The 24,439-nt window shown below is 37.8% G+C and overlaps 1 protein-coding gene across 2 annotated transcripts in view; it reads left to right on the top strand.

The window, feature by feature from the left end:
- Positions 1-18,484, top strand: part of Lin28b (lin-28 homolog B) — a 77,697-nt gene extending 59,213 nt beyond the window's left edge. For both annotated transcript variants that reach the window (XM_048354597.1, XM_048354596.1), the window contains one exon: positions 18,115-18,484. In XM_048354597.1, the coding sequence (XP_048210554.1) occupies positions 18,115-18,484 (370 nt within the window). The remainder of the gene's footprint in view (positions 1-18,114) is intronic.
- The last annotated feature ends 5,955 nt before the right edge of the window (positions 18,485-24,439 follow it).

Genomic DNA, 24,439 nt, shown 5'->3' with positions numbered 1-24,439 from the left:
TGTCCTTGCCTATAAGTAACTTTTTTTTTTCTACTTTTTTTTTTTTTTTTTTTAATCCTTAACATGAAACCAGAGGTGGCTTTCACCTCTCCTGAGCAGAAAACAACTAGTGCAATAGTAGGAAAAATCTACAAGGGAAGCACTCTTGCCACTAGGCCATATTCCCAGCCCAGTAGGAAAAATCTAAATGCACAAGATAAACTAATTACTGGGCATCCATAAGATATACACATTGTTAAGCAACTTAATCTTTTTAATTGTCTGAAAGAGGAAACAATAAAGAGGAAAATAATCTCTTCAGTTTTTTTTGCTTTCCTTCTTGTCTACGCCCCCCCCCCTTTTTCTGGTACCCCAACTCAGGAGGACTGATTTTTGCCAGGAGTCATATTATAATATGGTGGAGATGCTTCAAAAATATAACACCCACATTGAATAAAGAAACTTCACTTACATTTATCTATGGAATCATATAGCTTACAATGCGTTTTTAAATGTCATGGTTAAGGTCAACAGTAACCATGTGAATTAACATTTACCTATAAAGAGATTTTTTTTTTTGCCAGTCCTGAGCCTTGGACTCAGGGCCTGAGCACTGTCCCTGGCTTCTTTTTGCTCAAAGCTAGCTCTCTGCCACGTGAGCCACAGCGCCACTTCTGGTCATTTTCTACATATGTGGTGCTGGGGAATCGAACCCAGGGCTTCATGTATACGAAGCAAGCACTCTTGCCACTAGGCCATATTCCCAGCCCTATAAAGAGATATTTTTAGAGCAGAAAACATAACTCTGATGAGAAAACCCAGAGATGAAGTGATTTGTTTCTTGTTTTTGTGGCAGTCCTGGGCCTTGGAATCAGGGTCTGAGCACTGTCCCTGGCTTCTCTTTGCTCAAGGCTAGCACTCTGCCACTTGAGCCACAGCGCCACTTCTGGCTGTTTTCTATATTTGTGGTGCTGGGGAATCGAACCCAGGGCTTCATGTATACAAGTCAAGCACTCTTGCCACTGGGCCATATTCCCAGCCCTGATTTGTTTTTTTTGTTTTTGTTTTTTTGTTTTTGTTTTTTTCTGGCCAGTCCTAGGCTGTGAACTCAGGGCCTGAGCACTGTCCCTGGCTTCTTTTTTTGCTCAAGGCTAGCACTCTGCCACTTGAGCCACAGCACCACTTCTGGCCATTTTCTGTATATGTGGTGCTGAGGAATCAAACCCAGGGCCTCATGTATAGGAGGCAAGCACTCTTGCCACTAGGCCATATTCCCAGCCCCCCTGATTTGTTTTTTAATCACCTGATTTGTGGGCTAAATTTCTCACTTTTATGTTTTTGGTCCTAACTTTAAGCGCCCGCAGCACCCCCCCCCCCCCGCCACCCCCGACTGTAAGATCAGAATTTTTTTTTTTTTTTTGGTCCAGTCCTGGGGCTTAGACTCAGGGCCTGAGCACTGTCCCTGGCTTCTTTTTGCTCAAGGCTAGTACTCTGCCACTTGAGCCACAGTGCAACTTCTGGCCATTTTCTGCATATGTGGTGCTGGGGAATTGAACCTAGGGCCTCATGTATACGAGACAAGCACTCTTGCCACTGGGCCATATCCCCAGCCCAAGGTCAGAATTCTTAAAATACAAATTGTAAAACATATTTACATATATATAATGTTATGTGTGTGTATGTGTGTACCCCCCCCCCACAGTAAGATCAGAATTCTTAAAATGCTAATTGTAAAACATATCTCCTGTATCTCCTGCTTGATAATTTTGCTTCCCCTTTCTTTTCCATGCCAGCTGCTTGAAGCATGTCATTCAGGTTTCTACTTGTCTGTCACAGTTGTCATTCATCTATCTGGCATGGTTTCTGTCTACATCTATACAAACTTTACTTGTTTTGTCATAACTTTAACAGCCTTGTAGCCAGGCCAACTCCTGTGCAAAGTCATCCCTGTTCTTTCTCGCAGTTGTGATTGGAACACTTTCTGTGTTACAATACTTGCCATTTTCCACATTTTGTTTTCTTTTTGGTGGTAATGAGATTGGACCTAGAATTAGTGAGTGGTAGGGCACAACATGTGTGAGCATGTCTTACCAGTGAGATGTACCCCATCCCTTCTTAGTTCTTTAGACAAGATCTCACTAAGTTTCCTGGGCTGGCTTTGAACTTTAAATCCTTTTGCCACAGCTTCCCAAGCACCTGTAATTTAGGTGTGCTACCACCATTGCCAACATACTCATACAGAGAACCAGTTTTTGTTTGTTTGGTGGTACTAGGATTTGAACTCAGTGTCTTGTGCTTGGACAAGTATTATACCATTGAGCCAGATCTTTTTCTTTCTTTTGTTTTTCAGGTGGGGCTTCATTTTTCCCCCAGTCTTGCCTCAATCTCTTGCATAGTTAACATGTATCTGCCACTATATTTAGCATGTTTCACAGATACGGTCCCACTAACTTTTTTCCCTAGATAATCTCAAACCTTGATACTCCATCTCTGCCTCCTGTGTATCTGGGATCATAATTCTAAGTTATCATGCCTTGCTTAATTTTGAAGTAATATTATATATAATTCACGATATATTAATAAGTGTTTTTAAAACCTGGAGATTAATAACAATTTAGACATAATAACCTAATTTTTATCCTATTTTGTAGTATGCTGATATATATGTCCAGAATGAGTACTATCCTTTCAAAGCCAGTATCTGTCCATAGATCTTGAAACATATTTGTAAATACTGATCCAGCTCTTGCTTCTTAGAACTTCTGATTGTTCTTTCACTTGGACTCCCAAAATGGAATACTTTTGAAAATGTTTACCACTCATAATTTTGTTAGAGAGAGGCTAGTCATTTTCTGAAGCCTGTAAGTACAAAACACTCATTTTTGACATTGATTAAAGTGATTGGGTCATGGATTATTTTTCATCTTTATGCTACTTCCTTTCAATATGTGTCTTTGGCATTTGTCCTTACAGTTATAGGCCTCAGTAAAGGTGAACAGAGACTGTCAAATGGCCTTTGAGCAAAAATTCCTGTCCCAAATAAAAACTGCATAATATTTCATGTGTAGTTATTTTCCTTTGTGTCTTTAGAAATACATTGCTTCCTCATTAATTCTTGAGCTGCAGAATTCAGAGTATTATATGAAGATCTTGAGATTTTGTTTGCATACTAATTTTACCGTCATTATTGGTAGGGAATGCTACTGTCTTTGCATTTGTACTCAATTGTCTTTTTTTTTTTTTTTTTGCCAGTTCTGGGCTTGAACTCAGGACCTGAGCACTGTCCCTGGCTTCTTTTTGCTCAAGGCTAGCACTCTGCCACTTGAACCACATTGCCACTTCTGGCTTTTTCTGTGTTTGTTGTGCTGAGGAATCGAACCCATGCATGCCAGGCAAGCACTCTACCATTAGGCCACATTCCCAGCCTGTCTCAATTGCCTTAACCACTATGCATGTCTCTTTTTTTGTCAAGTCTCTGACTTATAGACAATGAAAAATTTGGAATTCTTGTGTTGATTCAGTGTACTTTTTTTTTTTTTAAAGAAAAGAACTGGGAGAGGGAAAGGGGGAGGGGGAAGCAGGGAAAATGAGGGAGGAGGTAACAAATTGTACAAGAGTACCCACTGCCTTACGTATGAAACTGTAACCCCTCTGTACATCACTTTAACATTAAATAAGTAATTATTCAGAAAAAAAGAGCTATGAATGCCTGTAATCCTTGCTGCTTGGGAGGCTGAGATCTTAGGATCCTGGTTCAAAGCCAGCCCGGGCAGGGAAGTCTGGGAAAGACTCTTATCTCCAATTAACCACCAGAAAACCAGAAGTGGGGTGCTAGGGCTCAAGTGGTAAAGCACTGGCCTTGAGCTGAAGAGCTCAGGGACAGCGCCCAGGCCCAGAATTCAAGCCCCACAATCAATAAAACAAACAAACCAGGAACTATGAAAATGTTTTTTCTATATTCAGGCAATTCTGTGAGAAACTAAGAAATGGAAAGGTTAAGGGATAATGATTATTTGCTTTACTGTCATTGGCCTATGATTATATCATCTTCTATTTCCTTTTCTTGTCACATTAATTTTTCATCATTCTCATATAAGAATTTTATCTTAATAGATCTTATTACATATGATTCTAATAAAGATAATTTCCTTTTCAAAACAGGAAAAGTAAGAATTGGAAGAAACACAAAATCTGAAATTGGACCTAACTTTCATCTGCAGGTTAAAGTTAGCTGTAGATTTAGCTTATTTCTCTTGTAGAGTCTGTGTGCTCCAAAGACTGTCAATAATGATTTTTTGCATCTCACATAGTGACTTCTGTAGTTTATTGTATGTTAATGGGTAATGTTCCAAGACCAACATCACAACTCATACAGATATAAAATGAGTAGACTTGCAAGATTTTAACTCAGTTAAATGAAAGAACCACGCAAATGCTATAATTGGTTCAATAGAGCATCATACTTGGAGATAGGACTAGTGAAATGAATGTGCAAATGGAGACAAAACCAGCTCCTGCTCTAGGGAAAGGAAATCAATTGAACTTCTGCTTGCCAGGATAGCGTTGTCTCTTTGGAGAAGAACAGCTATGTATTGTTCTGTTATCAGCATGGAAAGAGCTGTCAAACACCCCAGTTAGAATCAGACCAAGATAGTATCAATGTGTATGCTCTGGATCTAGACCCTGCAGTTTTCCATGGAAGCATATATATGGTATTTTTTTCCCCGCATATATATGGTATTCAGTCAGATTACAAAACTTAATTATGTAAAAAGAATTTCTCATTCAGTGTGGCCAATAAGTAGCATTTTGCCTTTGCAACTTTTTTTTTTTAATTATTAAATAGGATTTCACTATATAGCCTTGGCTAGTATAGAACTTGCCATCCTTTCAAGTGCTTGGGATTATACCCAGTTCAGATACAATATCTTTAAATGTTTCATTTATAAAATATAACTGTGGAATCAACCATTAAGTATTGTCTGAAAAAAGGTCTACCACAACTGGCAGAGTATTTTTAAAAACCATTTAAGCAAAAAATATTTGGTAATTTTTGCTGGGCATTGGAGGCTCATACCTACTCAGGAGGCTAGGATCTGAGGGTTGTGGTTCAAAGCCAGCCCAGGCTGGAAATTCTGTGAGGCTCTTTATCTCCAATTAAATCATAGGAAAAGGCAGAAGTTGCACTGTGACTCAAGTGGTAGAATGCTAGGCTTGAGCAAAAGGAATTCAGGGATGTGCCCAAACCCAGAGTTCAATCCTCAGGACCAGAAAAAAATTATTAGTAATTTTATTTATTTCATCCTACTGAGGAAATATAAGCTTTTCATGTAAGTTCTCACTAACCAAATCCAGAAGATAACCACAGGATATGAAAACTCAACATTCAAATACTTATGGAATTGTTCTTACTAGAAAACTATTTTTTGAGCCTGGTGTGGTAGCTCATACCAGTAATTCTAGGTGCTTAAAAGGTTAAGATTGGGACGATTGTGGTTCAAGGTTAGCCAGAATAAAAAATTAAGAGGAACCCAATCTCAATAAAAAAAAATGCTAGGCTCAGTGATGCTTACCTTTCATCCTAGATACTAAAGAAAAGGAAAATCATAATCCAGGCAAGACAAGTGAGACTCTACATGAAAAATAACCTAAAACAAGAGCTAGGACATAGTTCAAGTACCTGTCTAGTATGCACAGAGCCCTGACTCAATCCCCAGTACCTTAACAACAACAACAAAAGTAAAGAAAGCCATTTTTTCATTGTTTTATGGAGCATATACAAATAAATGTGTTAACATGTATACAATCTAGCCTAATCATCAGTCATTATTGAGAGTTTGGGACTATTTGTGAATTGTCTAACTCCATATGTGTTATTTTAACGCTTTCTTATGCTTGCCTTCAGTTTTTACCTCCATCCTGAGTTTCATAGCTGCCTCTCTTCTTTTTTTGTAACTTAATTTTATTGTCAAAGTGTTGTACAGAGGGGTTATAGTTGCATACATAAGGTAATGAGTACATTTTTTTGTAAGCCTCTCTTACATCAATGGCCATGTGCTCTTTGTGGCACAGCCTTAACATATTCACCTGAAAAGATGTCTTGGTGGCTTTGCTATAAAGGTTTAGTCGCCTAAAAAGATCCATAACATGAAACTTCTCCAGTAGGGAGAAGTGACTAGTTATATGAACAAAAGTACCTTAGATAATTCACCCTCAGCTCTAGTTTTTTTAAGATCACACCTATACAAGAGGAGAGAATTATCACAGTTTAAGGAGGTTATCTGAACATGATAGTGGTTTTTCTTACTCAATTTTCACCTACGTAGAGAACAATTTAAGAACTGCTGATTCTTGGCAAAGGGTAATATATAGTTAATCACAAGAAGACCAATTTGACTAGAGGGAAAATGGGAAAGAGGTTATTTACTTCTCATCTGTATTTCCAGCATTGTCCTTAACATTAGCTGATGCTGGAATAAGACATCAACTTTATTAAAGCAGCTTTAAAAAAAATCTTTGTTGTTTGCTTTTTTGGGATGGGGGGTGTGGGTAGTACTATAGTTTGAACTCAGGGCTTCCTACCTGCTAGGCAGGCACTCTGTCACTTGGGTCATCCTCAGAAGGTGACCATTTATTGCATTTGAGATGTTTTGGATAGAGTCCTGTGTTTTTGTCCAGAACCATCCCCCAGACTGTAGTCCTCCTACATACACCTCCCTTGTGTACCGCCCTTCTTATCTCTTTCAGATTATTGCATAGTTGCCATGATAGGAGATAGTTCTGTACAATCTACGTTTGCGTCGTGCACAGAAGGGCACATTTTGTATACTTCACAATAAACAGCATACTCTAAGACAGTTGATCCTCTGTAAATATTTTTAAATGTTGTTCATGTAAACATTGTCAAAATGCAGAGGTTATGAATACGGCTTACTAATTCAATAATATAGTGCAAATTCAGGATTCGATATTCAATAACACAGCAATAGTGAATGTTTTGTTTTTTTTTTTTTTTTTTTTTTGGCCAGTCCTGGGCCTTGGACTCAGGGCCTAAGCACTGTCCCTGGCTTCTTCCCGCTCAAGGCTAGCACTCTGCCACTTGAGCCACAGCGCCGCTTCTGGCCGTTTTCTGTATATGTGGTGCTGGAGAATCGAACCTAGGGCCTCAGGTATACCGAGGCAGGCACTCTTGCCACTAGGCTATATCCCCAGCCCAATAGTGAATGTTTTAACATCCAGAATAACCAATAAAATATCTGATTGTTAGGATAACTTCTTTTAATCTAACTCCTTTTACCTCCTCCCTTCTTTTAGACTGTTAGCCAGCTTTCTTCTGCTCTGTCACTCAAGCCCCCCCAAACTGATTCTTGACCTTAATTTATCTTTTCTTCCTGTGGGATTTCTCATGCCACCTTCTTCCTTCCTTCTTTGTAATAGATCAATGAGCAAACTTTACAGAATATGCATTATTAACTGATTCTTCTATCTAAGCAAATACCCAATTTAGATCATTTCCACCTAAGTTGAATATATTTCCTTTACAGTTGATGATGGTACAAATAACCTTCTAAAAGTCAGAGTGATGAAATATGGTAGACAAACCAAACTTCAAACAAGAGCCAAAGTTACCAGTATGGATAGTTCTAATACTGTTTCTGTAAAAATGCACTTGCTTTGTCTCTGCATGTGCATGCCGTTCCTCATCTGAAGCTCGCTCCTTATTATTGTGGGTTCTGAAAGCAGCCCAAGCAACGTGCCCACTAGGGTTGGCTCCTGTTTCATAACAGTCTGCTTTTACTCACAAGAAATGGCAAAGCATTAAGTTATCTATGTTTGAGTACATCTTTCTCCCCGTTTTTTCAAATCTTCCATTAGCCAGAACAGATTACCTGTCTGGGATGTTGTTTGTCATCTAAGTGAGAGATAACATTTCTATTTCAGATAAAGATTTAACTTATGACCCAGAATTCATTATTACATTTCTTTTCAAGTTAGAGTAGTACAAAGTGGAAAATGTTCAACAAGCGATTATTGTTGGAATTGCTGCAGAATCTTATCAACCACTTTTAGACGTAGTGAGTGAATTCCTTTTTTGAATGTCTGGTTTATAACCACGCCGACTGAAGTGCCCTGACATGAAAAGGACTCCCTTTGGCCCCGATGCTTCTGATGATTTCCCTCTGTGGCCTCTTCTCTTTTAAATTGTCTCCATGCTCCCTCCTGCCTCTCCATGACCTGCACTGCACTGCATGACATATCCTTCCCCAATTTCCATCTTACCTTGTTTTTATAAGATGATGAAAGGCTTGTGAAAAGAGTTCTTGGTGTATTTTAGCTGCTTTTCAAGGTACTTCTGAGCTTTTTTTTTTTTTAAGCTGTTATTACAAGATAGACTATGGTATTAATCAGAGCCCATAAGTCAATAAATCTTAGACAATCCCTAAAACAGGCAAAGGCATAAAATTCTAATCAGTATATAAGTCTTATGCTGCTAGCTATTACACATATCTAATACAAAGGTAGCAGATACATACGTTACACCTATTCCTAAGTTGTGCACATAATATATATGTTGTTATTTTTTGGCAGTATTAGGGATTGAACCAACAACCTTACACAGTGCTCTACCACTTAAACCATGTCTCCATCTCCTTTTTGTGTTTGTTACTTTTGATGTAGGGTCTCACTTTTTGCCTAGGTTGCAATCCTCCTACTTGTGCTTTCCTGTGTACCAGGGAATAACCGGCACACACCACTCTACTCAGCCATTGTGCTTCACCTGTAGCTAGCATTAGTAGACTGGAGCCATGGCACCCAGCCATTGGTTGAGTTGGAGTCTCACAAACTTCTTTTTGCCTAGGCTAACCTCAAATTGCCATCCCATGTGTCTTTCTTCTAAGCAGGATTACAAGCTTGAGCCATAACTGGCTCAAAAAATGTATTTTTAACTGTACATTTTTCTTTTTCAGATTTTATGAAGATGCTTGCATGGGTATTATTAACAGCTGAATCCATGAACAGGCCAAAAATATGGATTATTCTTCACATATAACCAGTGGCTCAAAGAATATAGTAGACTCAAAGAACATAGTAGTTGACAAGTAACAAGAAAATTCTTTGAACTTAGTACAAAGCCAAAATGAGCTTAATCTGCAAACAGAGTTGGAGAAAAATGGAGAACTCGTTCCTACTACCACCAGTTTTAGAACTTTAAGTTCACTTTGGTTTTATACTACCATAGAAGTAGTTAGCTTATATACTACCATCCAAATTCTTATGCCCTAGAAAGAATTGTTTGGCAGTTATATTGATTAAATTTCATTTTCAATTTAATAATATTGGGAACTTATTCAGGGCGGTCTAATTAAACTGGTTTCCAAACTGCCACAGACTTTTTCTCTTAAGTGGAGGGAGTAAGAGTAAACAATAGTTACCTTATTAATGATACTATTTTAGCGAACATGTCTGTCCTTTAAATCTTATTGTTAGTCATTTTTAATAAAACATACAGATCTTACATCCATGAGAAAACCAGTTTCTCTTAAAAGCCAATAGAATTTAGTCATGAAAACTGAAAGAATATATCTATACCAAACATATGTATATATACATACATATATATATATATATGCTTTTTGAGATTAGTTTAGCTAGGTAACTGATTATGGAGAACTAAGAATTAATATAGGAAATATTAATGTCAACAAATGTTAAATGGGGATGATGATGGTGAGCTTAGAGAAAGTCACAGTTGATTAAAGAATTCTAAGTTATCTATTTAGATGACACATTAAACTTTTTCTTGAATGGAACCTTGGATAATTGAACATGGCACCAGAACAGAGAAATGACTTCTGAAGTAAAAAATGAAAGAGGTTTTTGTAGTATTTTCTCTCTAAAATAAAGAGATTTTATGTATGTATGTATCTATGCTTGTATGTATGCTTGTATTTATTTGGTACCAATACTGGGGCTTGAACTCAGGGCTAGAGCTTAGCTTTTTTGTTCATGGGTGGTCACTTGAGCTACACCTCCACTCTGACTGCCTGTTAATTGGAAAAGAGTGTCACAAACTGGGCTGACTTCAACCCTTGATCCTCAGATCTCACTCAGCCATCTGAATAGCCAGGATTACAGGCATGAGCCACTGGAAATAGGTATAAGCAGGGATTTCTCATTATGAAAAGCTATGGACTTTTCAGCTATCATAGCCAAAAATTTCAAGAAGTCATTTTTATTTCTCAGAAAGGAACAAAGTTTCACATACTTTACTCCATTCTTCTCTACTTCTCTCTTTCTCTGTTCTTCCTTTTTTCTCTTCCCTTCTTTCCTTTGTTCATCTTTTTTTTTAATCTTTCAGAGATATCAGTGACCTGTTGAAAACAAAATTTTGAAAGATTTACTCTGCTTGGAACTGTAGTCCTTTATAGTAATAAAATTATTCCTTGGTAAGATTTTCAGTGGCAAATGGGTTTACATGCAGCTGAGGTTCTGAGGTAGCTTTCTGCTATCAAGTTGTTTAAAACACCGATGCCTGGAGCTTCACTCTCAATGATTCTGGTTTAATTGATCTGGAGTAGAATTAGGCATTGGTAATTTTTTTAAAAATTCGAAGGTAATTCTTCCTAGAGCTACTGCAAAAGAGGTTCACCTTCATGAGTAATAATAATAATGGTCAGTCTCAGACACACATCTTGGTAGAAAGTGAGACTATCATAAAAAGAAGCCCCATAGAAGATTGGGGCTTGGGTCATGACTTGGCAGCCAAGAGGTAGCCCTGCGTTCAAAGCATAGTACCACCATTTATCCCAAAAGATGCATGTACTTACTTAAATCATGTTTGAACACAAATCATGGCTTGGGCACAAGGCAGTTATGCTTTATTTGTGTATTATTTGATTTGCTGTTTTTAATAGTTTGCTTGGGGACCTTTTGAGGTCATTATATAAATTTGTTACTTTGTTAATTTTAATGCCAAGTTGGTATAGGTGGGCTTTATTTTTCAGTTTTACATATTTATAGTAATAGTCAAGAGTGTGGACTCTGTAGCCAGACCATATGGGTTCTACTGCAATTATTGATAATACTTTTTCTAGCTCTTTACCAATATAGACATGCCCAAATCCACACCATTGTGTTTATCAGTGAATATTCTGAGAGTTGCTAAGAATATTTTGGAGTATACTGTCAATTTCTCCAAGACAACTAGCAGGCTCTATTTACATTCACTCTAACAGTAGAATCTGATTGCAATTCTTACCAGTTAGATTTCTTAGCCTAAGATGGCAGCCTTCTCTCTTTTTGACTAGTTTTACTGAATCAGTTTGATAACACTGATTATACCATGCTGACCTAAAGTTCTGATTTTTAGTCTTAAAAGTATTATTAAAGGGAATTGGGCTGGGAATGTGGTAAAGCGGTCAAGTGCTTGCCTAGCATGCATGAAGTCCTGGGTTTGATTCTTCAGCACCACACAAACAGAAAAAAACAGAAGTGTCTCTGTGGCTCAAGTGGTAGAGTGCTAGCCTTGAGCAAGCAAGGGACAGTGCTCAGGCCCTGAGTTCAAGCCCCAGGACTGACAAATACAAATATATATAAAGGGAATTTTAAAAATTATCTGTAGAAATTTAAAACAAAGCATTTTTAATATATCAGCTATAGGAAGGCTAGAAATAAAATCTGCCATTGTCAGTTTTAAAAAGCGTGGCCTAGATTAGTCCTTTTGATTTTAATCTTTTGATTTTATAGATAGGTTAACTCAAAGAAAAGCTGACCTCCCTCCTAAGTATAGTGACAAAACAGTAGCCCAGGTCTCATAAAAATTGGTTTCAAGCTCTGTGTGTGTATTTTAAATTTAAGATATATTTTCTTTAGATTTATGTGTATAAAATTAAATCAGTATTGTAGCCATAAATTTTATATAATAAAAATGGAAGTGAAATGTATTATTTTCTGTTAAAATTTTCTTCTTGGTAAACCTTGTGAGTCTTACCAGTACATTGTTACCAGTACAATGTGGAGATTGCAGTACTCAGTAGGAGTTGAAGTGAAGACTAAATTATTCACATTAAAAATCTTTACTGTGTTAGACACATGGTAAGCTCTCAGTGAATTGAACCTATTTATTACTATCTATTATTTTAGTTCTGTTTAGCTCTGTGTCATGATATACTAGCTGATATTTTTGAAAATTCATTATTTTTACTACAGTATTTAGGAAGACTAACTTGTACTTAATAAATACTAGCTAAACTTATTTAACAGATATTAACTTTACAATATGTTAATTGGCTTACAGTCTTAGGATTTAGACAAAAGAAGAGCTAAATAGAAGAAGCACACTCAAAAAAAGCAAACTCCTTTAAGAACAGGTTATTTTGACAAAGATCAGAAGACGGGCGCATTTCAAAAGAACCTTTCTAGTTTTTGTGTTGTGTAAAAGTTTCCTCTGGGTATTGGGGGTCAGATCCTGTGGAGAGGATAAACCATACCAAGATAAATGTTTAGATTCCTGAAAGCTATCAGAAAACCAGGGTCTTGGTCACATACACAGTGTGTATCTCTTGCCTTTAGGAGGTCCAGGGCAGCCAGTTTGTCCTTATCAAAAGCTACACTCTGGATCTTTATCCTTTAAGTCGTTTAAATAAATCATCTTTAAATAGTTATACAAAAGGGTTTCAACATGTCAGTTTTAAAATTAATCAACAAATCCTTGGGGTGGGGGGTTGGGGCTGGTCTTGGAGCTTTGACTCAGGGCCTGGGCTCTTCCCTGAGCCTCTTTGTGCTCAAGGCTAGCACCCTAATTCTTGAACCACAGTGTCACTTCCAGTTTTTTCTGAGTAGTTTATTGGAGATAAGAGTCTCACTTTTCTGTCCATCTGTCTTCAAACTGTGATCCTCAGATCTCAGCCTCCTGAGTAGCTAAGGCATAAGCCACCAGTACTCAGCAATAAGTCATTTTAAAAATTATCTTCAAGTAGTTGTACAAAGGGATTTCAGCATGTCAGTCTGTGAATACAATGCATCTTGATCAGGGTTATCCCTTCCATCATTCTTTACCTCATTTATCTCACCCCAAACATCCTCTCAAAATTTCTAGTTCCATTTTCATGTGTGTACATTGAATATTAAGGCTGCATTTGTCCACTCTTCCTCTTCTGTCTGTTCTTCTCTCTTTCACCCCTACCACCTCAGATAAAGTATATATCAGGTTCCTCTGTTCATTTTGCTAATTGTTCATAGGGTTACCATGGAAATCCACACTTTCACATACCATACTCTAGTCTTTTTGGTTATGTATATATTTGTGTGCATGCGTGTGTGTGTGTGCATGCACACATGCATATGCGTGCCATACTAGGGCTTGCACTCAGGGCCTTGAGCTCTGGCTCATTTTTTCTACTCATGGCTTGTACTCTACTCCTTGAACCACACTTCCAGTTCTTCAGAGTCCTCTCCTTTTCAGCTCTCTTGAGTGTCTTACCACCTTATACCACCGCTGGACTATGGTAACATTCCCTTGTGTGTGTTGTGTTAATTGGCACACAATTGAATTAGAAAATAGATGTTTAGACATGTTAGAATAAATTATAGAGCTGATGAGTGTTACAAGTGTGATTTCTGTAGGAAGAGGAATGTGTATGTGTATGTATACTTCTGTGCTATGTGTATGTTTCTGTGTGTGTGTGTGTGTGTGTGTGTGTGTGTGTGTTTCTATGGGTCTTGTGTGCCTATATGCTGAGAATTGACAACAGGATCTCATGCTAAGCTATACTAAGCTAAGCCTCTCATTTCTGGAATTTAGTTGTACTGTTTCAAGCTTTTTCTCTTTAGAGAGTTCTCTTTTCTGAAGTTTGCCCTTCCCATGTTTATATTTTTTTCCTGTCTGAAGCATGTACTTCTTTTTCCACTCTGCTTTCCCTGAAACTCTTACTGCTTTACTCTCCTTTCAGCATTTTCTTCCTCCTGAGAAGCTTCTGGATCTCACCATCCTTGTCGTTCGTTCTCTCATCGGACCCTTAGGAATGCACGAGTTTCCACACACATTCCTAACACTTTTGAGCACTGAGAAGTGCCCCAACTAATTTTTCTTCCATTATACTTTCAGACAGGCATATCTGGCTTCCTGTGGCATACTCCTTAAATGTTTATTTTGGGATAGATACTGGAATTTGATTGTAGAGCCTTATGCTTGCTAGGCAGACACAGTACCACTTTTGCCATATTTCCTACCCTTTTTGCTTTATTTATTTTTTTCAGATAGGGTCTCGCTTGTAAAGATGGGGTCTTGAACCCACTCCCTTTATGCCAGGGCTGGCCTTAGAGGCCTCTTGTGAATACTTGGGATTACAATTACACCTACCCTTCCCCTACCTTTTTTTTTTTAACCTGGCATTCCCAAGCTTTTAAAATAGCTTCTGGGATCAAGGGAGACTGTACGTTTGATGAAGTTTGCATTTAGGACATTGGAGTATCTTATTTTTAAGACATGTATTCTGGGATCCTCTGTTGAGCTCAGCTCTAACCATTATTGCTGACATCCTTTGAACATATTTACTTGTTTGGACCAAAAAAGATATTATGTAAGGGTTATAGCAGATCTAAATTCTGATTTACACATGAGAATTTTCATTAGAAAAATGAAATCTTCAAAACTGAGCCAGGCACTGGCAGGTCATCCCTGTAATTCTAACTTGAGCTCTGAAGATTGCTGTTTGAAGCCAGCCCAGGCAGGAAAGTCCATGAGGCTCTTATCTCTAGTCATTTTTTTAAAAGCTGGAAATGAAGCTCAAGTGATAAAACACTAGCCATGAGTACAAAAACTTAGGGGCAGCACTCACGCCCTGACTGAGTTCAAGCCCCAGGATTGACACCAAAAAGAAAAGGAAAGAAAAACATGGATATTGTTATTAACTTCTTATCTAATGTAATGTTTAAAATATATACATATATATGTGAATATACACACATTGATATAATTATTTCCATTCTAAAGCTTAAAAGATTTAGGTGCATCTATGTACTGATTGTATCCTCCTTTCATTTAAAAAATTAGAATCTTATTCTGGTAGTCTTTTAAACAGTTTTATTATTTTATTTGTTATTATATTTCATCTTTAAAAGCTTATATAATTAGGAAGTGGAGGGTTGTCTGAGTTGTAGAGTGTGTAACTAGCAAGTATGTAGACCTGAATTAAAACTCCATTACTGTCCAAAACTGCTAAGATAAGAAGTGCTGAACATTTGTTTTATCTTTAAAAAAAAAACCTTTGTGTTATTGTATATTTGTAAAATACTTAGTATGAACATTTATTTAGTTAGCTTTAATTTTTATTTTCTTCATTGCACTAGAGATTGATTCCAGGGCTTCACACATGCTAGGCAAGTTGATACTTTTATTTTTTATGTTGGACCATGCACATATATACCTAAGTATTATTTGAATTTTCTTTGTATAGTTTTTTGCTCATAATATGTTGCTCTTATATTCATTGCAATGTGACATTCAAACAAACTCATTTGGAGAAGAGTGGAGCACACACAGAGACTAGACTCATGTTTAGTGTGCGTAGAGTATGTGTCTGTGGTGTTGTGTATGAGCTAAAAAGTCTCTGAACATTTCCACTTTGTTGCTAGCCTCCTGGGAAGGAAGGAGATTCATAATGGGGTATGATCTGGGCTTTTGGTCAGAATGATTGACAGTGTGTAATTAAATAGATAAATACCATTCCTCCCCTCCCCCCTCCCCAGGCTAACCACATATACATGGAATACAAATCTTTTCAGTGAGAAAGGCAGTCAGGCCTAGTGATAGCACACATGTTAAAAGCCAAAAGGGTGAATTAACTATGAAAGTCCAAATGCAAGGAAATCAAAATTGCACACTACCCTTAAAAATAACTTTTACTACCCAAGTGCTAAATGCACAAGTGTGATCAAACACTCCATTGGTGAAAGTAAATTCCTGCATCAGGGCCTTGGTCAGTGAGGGGGCAGGGTTTCTCTGAATTGGACGGCACAGCCCATACCACGATGATTGCTAAAATTGCTATGTACACTGGAGAGCTGAGTCTATTTCTGAAGCCTTTCACCTCCTGTGTCTCTTTGAAAATGAGCTGCTCGCTCGCTGTTATCTTCAGAAAGTGAATTGAACTCAAAAGAAGATATTTTACACATGGGAAAATTGAAGAATTCACTTTTCTATTACAGAAGAGAGCTGTGTAAAAAAAACATTATAAATAATATAGTCATTTTTTAAAGGTAGCATTTTTAAAAGTATTATTTTGAACAATCAGTATTTTAAAATTTTGTACCATCACTTAAAACCCATGGCCAAAGCACTACTGAATCCAGATTGCAATGTTATTCTGTAATCACCTTATGGAATGTAATTGCATAATTAGTAATTGAATTAGAACACTTTGATGTTTTGGGTCTTCCCTTTAATTTTGGAAAGTATGATATAATCTGTTAAAATTAATATCCATTAGTTCTTGCAAAGGATAAAAGCCATCTTGTGACTGTTCTCCTAAAGTCTTAAGTTGATATTGTCACTTGGAGAAATAGACAGTAATTATCCCAGTTTAACTTATGTCCTTACATGCATGGCTTCTTAGGTTAGTAGCTTGTCTTTAATTATAAAGTAGTATAAGTTATTAAGCATTATGTTTTCACATACAAATCATTTCAAGTAATTTTCATTGTCAATGTGGTCTTTAACAAATCCTCACAGTTCTTACCTATTTTGCTTTTGGCTTATAAAAAAAATTAGGAGCTGGATGCTGGTAGCTCACACCTGTAATCCTAGCTACTCAGGATTGAGATCTGAGAATGGTGGCTCAAAGCCAGCCTGGGCAAGAAAGTCCATGAGGCTCTTATCCCCAATTAAAAACAAAACAAAAAAAGTGATCTGTGGCTCAAGTGGTGGAGCACTAGCCTTGAGCCAAAAAATTCAGGGACATCACCTACCTAGGTCCTGAGTTTAAGCCCCAGAACTAACACACACACATACACACACACACACACACACACACACACACACACACACACACAACCTTTTTTACTTGTACTCATCAATATTCTGACTAAAGATGGATTTATCTTTACTTCAGTTTAGGAGAATTCACCCTAACAGAAAACTAATTGCTTATTTTATTATTATTATTTTTTTTGCCAGTCCTGGGCCTTGGACTCAGGGCCTGAGCACTGTCCCTGGCTTCTTTTTGCTCAAGGCTAGCACTCTGCCACTTGAGCCACAGCACCACTTCTGGCCATTTTTCTATATATGTGGTGCTGGGGAATCGAATCCACGGCTTCATGTATACGAGGCAAGCACTCTTGCCACTAGGCCATATTCCCAGCCCCCCAGAAAACAAATTTCTATAGAAAGAAAAGAAGTTTTTCCACTCACTGAACTTAGTGTCAAATTTGCTTGTAATGTTTAGAAGGTTTTTTTTTTCCCTACCACTTCATAGTCGAGACACTACATAAAAGCTACTTGACAATTTTCCCAGATACTTGTTTGTAGTAACTAGGTAAATGATATGTCAGATTTCACTGTATAAAGGAAAATATTCTTCCAGTTCATATGACTTCCATAATAAAAAAAAGTCAAGGAAGTGTTAAACTCATAACATTTAATTTGATCTATAATGTTTCCAATTACTGAGCAAATTGCTAGTTCACATCATGACAAACAGCTGTGGTTTTATACACATATTTTCAAAGACCACTGGTTGGTTTTTATTGACTGTGGGCTGCCCTCTAGTGGGCTGAACTGTTCTTTTGAAATAAGTAGTCTAATTTTGATCAATATTTTTTGGTGGAAATTACTGTTTTGGTACTCTTGTTTTTCGCTGTCTATTAGGGGTAGCAAATCTAATTTTATAAAGTTGCTGGAACATCTTAGGGATGATGATCTTTGAAGGAATCAATATAGCCAATTTAAATAATACATATTTATAAGAAGGGACATTAAGCTGATTTCATTGACAGTTTGTGTGTTTTGGTAATTAGTTACCTACATTCCTATGTCAATTATTTTACATAATTTAATCAACTATTAAATGATTGATTTAAGGTTTTTTTCAGTGATGCATGCTACCTACTTCTAAGATGCTTTCCTCGTTCTTGCAGATGCTACAACTGTGGCGGCCTTGACCATCATGCTAAGGAATGTAGTCTACCTCCTCAGCCAAAGAAGTGCCATTACTGTCAGAGCATCCTGCACATGGTAGCAAACTGCCCACACAGAACTGTTGCCCAGCTGCCTGCCAGTTCTCAGGGAAGACAGGAAGTGGAGTCCCAGCCATGCACTTCGGCTTCCCCTTCAGAAGTGGGGGTCGGGCGTGACTGTGCGTCACCATCATTTCCTCGGGATGCCAGGTCAGAGATCTCAGAAAGGTCAGGCAGGTCGCCTCAAGAAGCTTCCTCTGCAAAAGCATCTGTCGCACCAGAAGAGCCAAACAAAAAGGGGCCTTCTGTCCAAAAAAGGAAAAAGACATAATGCTTGTTAACATCTTGCTCTCTACCCTGTTGGGAAGTCTACCTCATGCAAGTACAGGGGAATAGTATTCTACAGACAGCAGATAACCCAGGATTTTAACTACTGTTGAGGACCTGTGAGTTTTTTAAACAGACAAATCACTCTGAGCAAATTACATTTAGCAGGGTGTCCTGTTTTTCATAATTCTGAGGAGATACTATGTATGTGGTAGATGGATGTGTGCATTTGAGAGTTTGACAGAGGAGTGTTGGCATGTATATAAAGAGCTTGTATCTTTATATATGTGTATATGAATATAAGCACACACCCTCCTACACATAATTGGAGATCTCTAGGAACTAAAACTCCATGTGAAGCATTTAGGATGGCTTCAGAAATAATCCCGGAGTTTTCCTTTAAATACCAGGTTTTGTATTACATAAACATAAAAACACGACTGTTAACTTTTGTGTGAACCAAAGGATCTCAGATCTCAGAGCTGCCAATTATATGGTACTAGAGGTTTTTTAAATATCCAGTTTCTCCTGGGTCTGGGATTGCCTCTTTTTCTTGATACCTATGGAGTGTTTTTTGTTTTTTCCTCCTGTTTAAAGGTAATATTTTAACTCCACATGCCTCAGACTGCCATAGCTTTTTTGATTCTGGGATACATACCTCTAGAAAAGACAATGAATGTGTAATTTCTGTGTTGATATTTCAGTGTTTTTAATTCTGTGTTATGATTGTAAATTACATGCCTATTAAGAGAAATGAAAGGGAGGGTGATGTGTTCAGTGGTATTTTGATACCCGTTTATTATCATCTCTTATATATTCTAAGATTTTAAGGGGTTGTGGCAACAGCAGCTTCCCTTGACTAAATCAGTCTTCTAACCATCGCTTAGAGCAGGAGGCCCTCCCTATTGACTACTGAAGACCTTGCAGGAAAACTCCAAACATTTGGTGGATATTTTTGGTGGCTATTTTATATTCCCCCTGGAGAGTTTTCTAATTTGTTTTTATAACAAAAGAAGCATCAGATTGAATGCAATACTGAGTTTTGTGATGAAAATTAAGTAAATGCTCACAGTGGCCCAATAAATGTGACCTGTGAATTTTACTAAAACACATAGTATTTGGTGACAGGTAACTAGAATAACAAACCAGGGCAGAAGGGTCAGAACCTCTCTGTCACCTCCCTCCCCCGCCACCCATACACAATAATGTCATGGATGTTCCCTCCGTACTTAGATTGAAGCCACCATGTAGTGGGTATTCCGAGTGAACATTCAGTACTGGGGATACAGAATCTTTTCAGATCAGTTTTAGGTGTAGTAGCAGATTGATTAGGTTCCATTAGATTATCATCATGAAAAAATTTGGAGTTATCCTGTTTCTATATATTAAGTGCAAATTTCTAAAATATCCAAGAAGGTACCAACTAAATAATTATAATGATGAATGTTGACAAATATAATTTTATATGAGCCTATTGGTATAAGCTCAGATAATCAAAAGAAGAAAACAGCAGGACTCAAATGAAACTGCTAAACACTTCCTCCTCCCTCCTACGCCCTGTCAGGGGAGACTGGTGGAGTTGTTGCTGCCTCAGCCAGCCACGGGGAGAAGCTGCCTCAGGCTGGCTTCCTGGCCCTTAGAACTCAGCCTGAATTCCACCATAGTGCTGTGAGCACCTCCCCAGTACAAACCGAAATACCAGTGTGCTGGGGTGCAATCCTTACTTTTGACGATATTGAATGTGATAGCTGTAGAGAAGAACTTCCTTGCCTTATGTGAGGATTTCAAGCTTGCTTAAATTATGAAGGCAAATAAAAAGTGGCATTTCTTAATTTTAGCATATGTGATAAGAAGGTTGACAGTAAAAGTGCAAAATGTGACCGTGTCACTTTGAAAATCCAAACCAAAGTTTCTTGACTTGAAAGGAATGGGAAATTATGGACTTGAAAATTGGACATTCCCTGTTTATGTATGAAAGGTCAGAACTGAGATCAGGGGAAAGAGTAAAACTAGAAAACAGAAACATTTGAACTGCAGACCTTATGGGTGCAATTTGACATCTTTTTCAGCATCTGGCCAGACTGAACTACCAAGAGCACATACCAAACCTACTTTAGGATTAAAAGTTGGGGTCTATATTTTTATATGAGAATATTGTCACTATTACATAATGTACTCAGGACAAAGAACTTTGCTCAGGGAACATACCATAAAATGTTTCTTTACAGACTAGTCTACAGTCCTGCTTACTCGGAACAAGCCAAATAACTTAGACCTTTATGTAAGTACATGTATTTGATGTTAGTATCTACCTCTGAGTTTGACATAAATCATAATCCTGAATATCCCAAATCAGTTCTGTGTTTATTTCACACGAAAGTCCTTGAAAGCAGAATTCCTCAACTCCTTACAGATGTGAATATCATTGATGTGAGCACATTGTTCAATGACATGAGTGAAATAATTCTGTTTACAGCAAAAGGCTACCTCATAGTTGATACATAGCATACTTTTATGCTGCTCCAGCCTTACAGTGTCTGGTAATCCTTGGGTACAGACCTTTTATATCTATATCACAAATACCAGTCCACAGCTGCACCTATCTTCCAAGCACTTGTGAACAATGAAGTATCTCATAGTGTTAGCAAAGTCTCCAAGCATTTCTTTAAGGTTGTCATGTATTTAAAGAATTATGGGAGCTCTTCAGCTTGACCCAAACAGAACACAGAAGCAATCTTGGAAAATAGCTGCCTTATCCTGAGGTAGGGGGCAGGAAGGGGTAGCTTAAAGAGAGATTGTATGTGTAGTTGTACTTTACTGGGCAAACAGTGTAAAGATGCCAATCTCCTTTGTTTACTTGTCTTTGCTGCCTTGCAGCCAAAGCACACTGCAGCATCCCCGGGCAAGTAACTAGCACTGGCTTACCAAAAAGTGAACTAAAAATATAGTGCCATTCATAGCTACTGAGGGAGAGCACCAGTCTACAGGGGTCACTGATGGTGGGCCAGTTAAGCTGTCTCCACCTCACCCTCCTGTCAGCACGAATGTAATATCTATAGAGGAAGTCCTACTAGTCAGCCCTGTAAGCTACTCATTTGCTGCATGGCAGAATATAGTGGCAACATTTTTATACTTGCATTTCTAGTGTTTGGATGTATTTTTACAATCGAAAGATTTAGAAAGATTTTTACCTGCTTGTAACTTGGAAGTTTTAGCGTGCAATGTAAAAATCAAGAACCATCATGTTATTAGCATCAAGCCCACCCCCAATGTGATATGTTTTCATTGCCCCCCTCTTTTTCTGTAATTCTGGCTCTGTTTTATTTTGCACCTGTACAGCCTCAAGTTACTGCTGGTTGTATTTAGTTTGTGAATAGAAGCCCATAAGTGTTAATAGACTTTGTAACATTCACTGTAAGATGAATTTTACAGGACACAGGAAATCTCATTAAGTCTTAAAGTTAATTTAAGTTAATTTATCTGTTTTCTCTGAGAAATGTTTATCATAAAATATATGTGTGTGTTTCCTTTTTGGTTATAAAATCTGGGACAGTATATTCAAGTGCAGCTGCCCTGACGTTAATTCTAGATGTCTTAATGAGATTTATTTGTCTTAGGAAAGAACAGCTGTTGAAAGCACCACGGAGATGTGGTGGTTGTCATCTGTGTCCTAGATGTTTGGTTAGCGGGCGAGGTTGACCTAAGATTGATTGTACATTTTATGCTTGAAACAAAGCTGCAAAATTATGGTAAAGTATTGTCATGTGGCCAAGTATTATGATATTTAATACATGTATGGCTTAACACTTGTGAGCGTTACCAGCTTAACAACATTGGTGTTGACTACCTCTTAAATTGCTTACGTCTGTCAACCACTGGCACCTACCTACCACCAAGCTGGCTTTAATTCTTCTGTGTTGCTATTTTGGTATTAACAAGTCTAACCGTACTAGAGACCAAAGTGAACCCTGATTTCTGTGTATTTTTAATACAGTGTTTATCTAGCATTTAAAAATTATCCTGTGTAGTATTTAGAGTACCTCATTGTCCATTCTGACTTAACGTTGTTTACGAGTAAAAACTTAACCAAAAGCAAATTTGTGAGCTGTGCTTTTAAAGAACAACATAGTGGATGTTTGGAATGTCACTTCACTTTTGTTCATTTGCCTAATGGACTTCAATACTGTTTGCTTCTGCAGACATGGGTTTTATATTCTCATCGCGTGCCTAATGTCTTATTCTGTTTATTGTGGATGTTTTGAGGCGAAAAGTTACTTCATTAAAAATAAAACCAATAATGCTGGCATTTATGATGGCCTTTGGACATTTTTCATGATGTATATGATTGGTGAATTTTAAGAAATGGGTAAGAGACCATTTGAAAACTATCCCAGTGTGAGCATAAGTTAATGGCTTTAACATATTCTCAGGTAATGGTGGTTAGCGTGGAACTCAGGAAAGCGAATCGTTGGCATCACTGGGAATGGTCCTGTAGTACCCAGCTGGGAATTTACAAGCTTACCAGTCAAGATAGATATACTAGGTAGTCAGAAAGAATGGCCTGAAATAAAAATCTCAAAGCCTTTTGGAGAAATCATTTTAGAATTCAGGGTTTTCCTAGTAACTGTAAAGGAATGGAAAAGAATCTGGTTGTGCCAGTACCAGATACTTCTGTGACTGTGAACTGAACAAGCTGTGTAAATTGTGGGGTTCTATGAGCTGGCCATTCCCACAGTTGAACTTACTTCCTACTTGATACTGTATGATGGTGATGATGGTGGTGATGATGATGATGATGATGATGATGACGACGACGACGACAATGACTCGGTGTTCCACTATGGCTCCTATTTTTTAAATATATTTTAGTTGTGACAAAACAACAATCAGACACTTTTAAGTGTACACTTCCAGGGAATATTATTTCATGTTTGTACAATAGCAGAAAATGCACTTAGGACGTAAAGAGCTTTTTAAAAGCTTGTTTTATTAGAAAAAAATTGTACTTTACCTTAGAGAGTGTAGAAAACTTAACTTTAAAAAAGAGACAAACACTTCATCACCTGAAAGTAATCACTAATATCTTTTATTAATTTTAAAATGTGGAAAAGCCATTAAAGGCAGTGAAAAAAATTATTTTTATTTTATTTTTGGCCAGTCCAGGGGCTTGGACTCAAGGCCTGAGCACTGTCCCTGGCTTCTTTTTGCTCAAGGCTAGCACTCTGCCACTTGAACCACAGCGCCACTTCTGGCCATTTTCTGTATATGTGGTGCTAGGGAATTGAACCCAGGGCTTCATGTATACAAGGCAAGCACTCTTGCCACTAGGCCATATTCCTAGCCCGGTGAAAAAAAAATTATATACAGTCTTGTTGCCTGTAAATACCCAAGAGCATTTATAGATATGTGTACATATACATAGACACATGGATTAAATTAGGTCTCTTCGTATGTGGTTTGGAGCCTTATACTTTCTCCTCCTTTCTGTCATTCAGTGTTTTGTCATAGCTGTAAAGGTGGTTAATCAGACTCAGGTGTGACCTGAAGGGCGAATGGCTTGGATAAATGAAGGGAATACCATACCAGAAGGGCATTGGTGGCTCACACCTGCAATCCTAGCTACTCAGGAGACTGATAGCTGGAGATCACGGCTCAAAGCCAGCCTGGGCAGGAAAGTCCATGAGACTCTAATCTCCAATTAATTACCAGAAGGCTGGAAAAGGTGCTGTAGCTCAGGGTACTAGATTACTAGCTTTGAGTAAAAACAAGCTAAGGGACAGCACCCAGAGTTCAAGCCTCAGGGCTAGCATGCATGGTGTACACATGTGTGTGCGTGTGCACACACACACACACACACACACACGCAGGTCCTGTGGCTTGAACTCGGTCCTAGCCACTGTCCCTGAGCTTTTTTGCTCAAAGCTAGTGCTCTACCACTTAAGCCACAGTTCAACTTTTG

Source organism: Perognathus longimembris, chromosome 9, assembly GCF_023159225.1.
Source record: "Perognathus longimembris pacificus isolate PPM17 chromosome 9, ASM2315922v1, whole genome shotgun sequence".
Taxonomy (NCBI): domain Eukaryota; kingdom Metazoa; phylum Chordata; class Mammalia; order Rodentia; family Heteromyidae; genus Perognathus; species Perognathus longimembris.
Note: the sequence above shows the minus strand (reverse complement) of the source record. Positions and strands in the feature narration are given on the sequence as shown.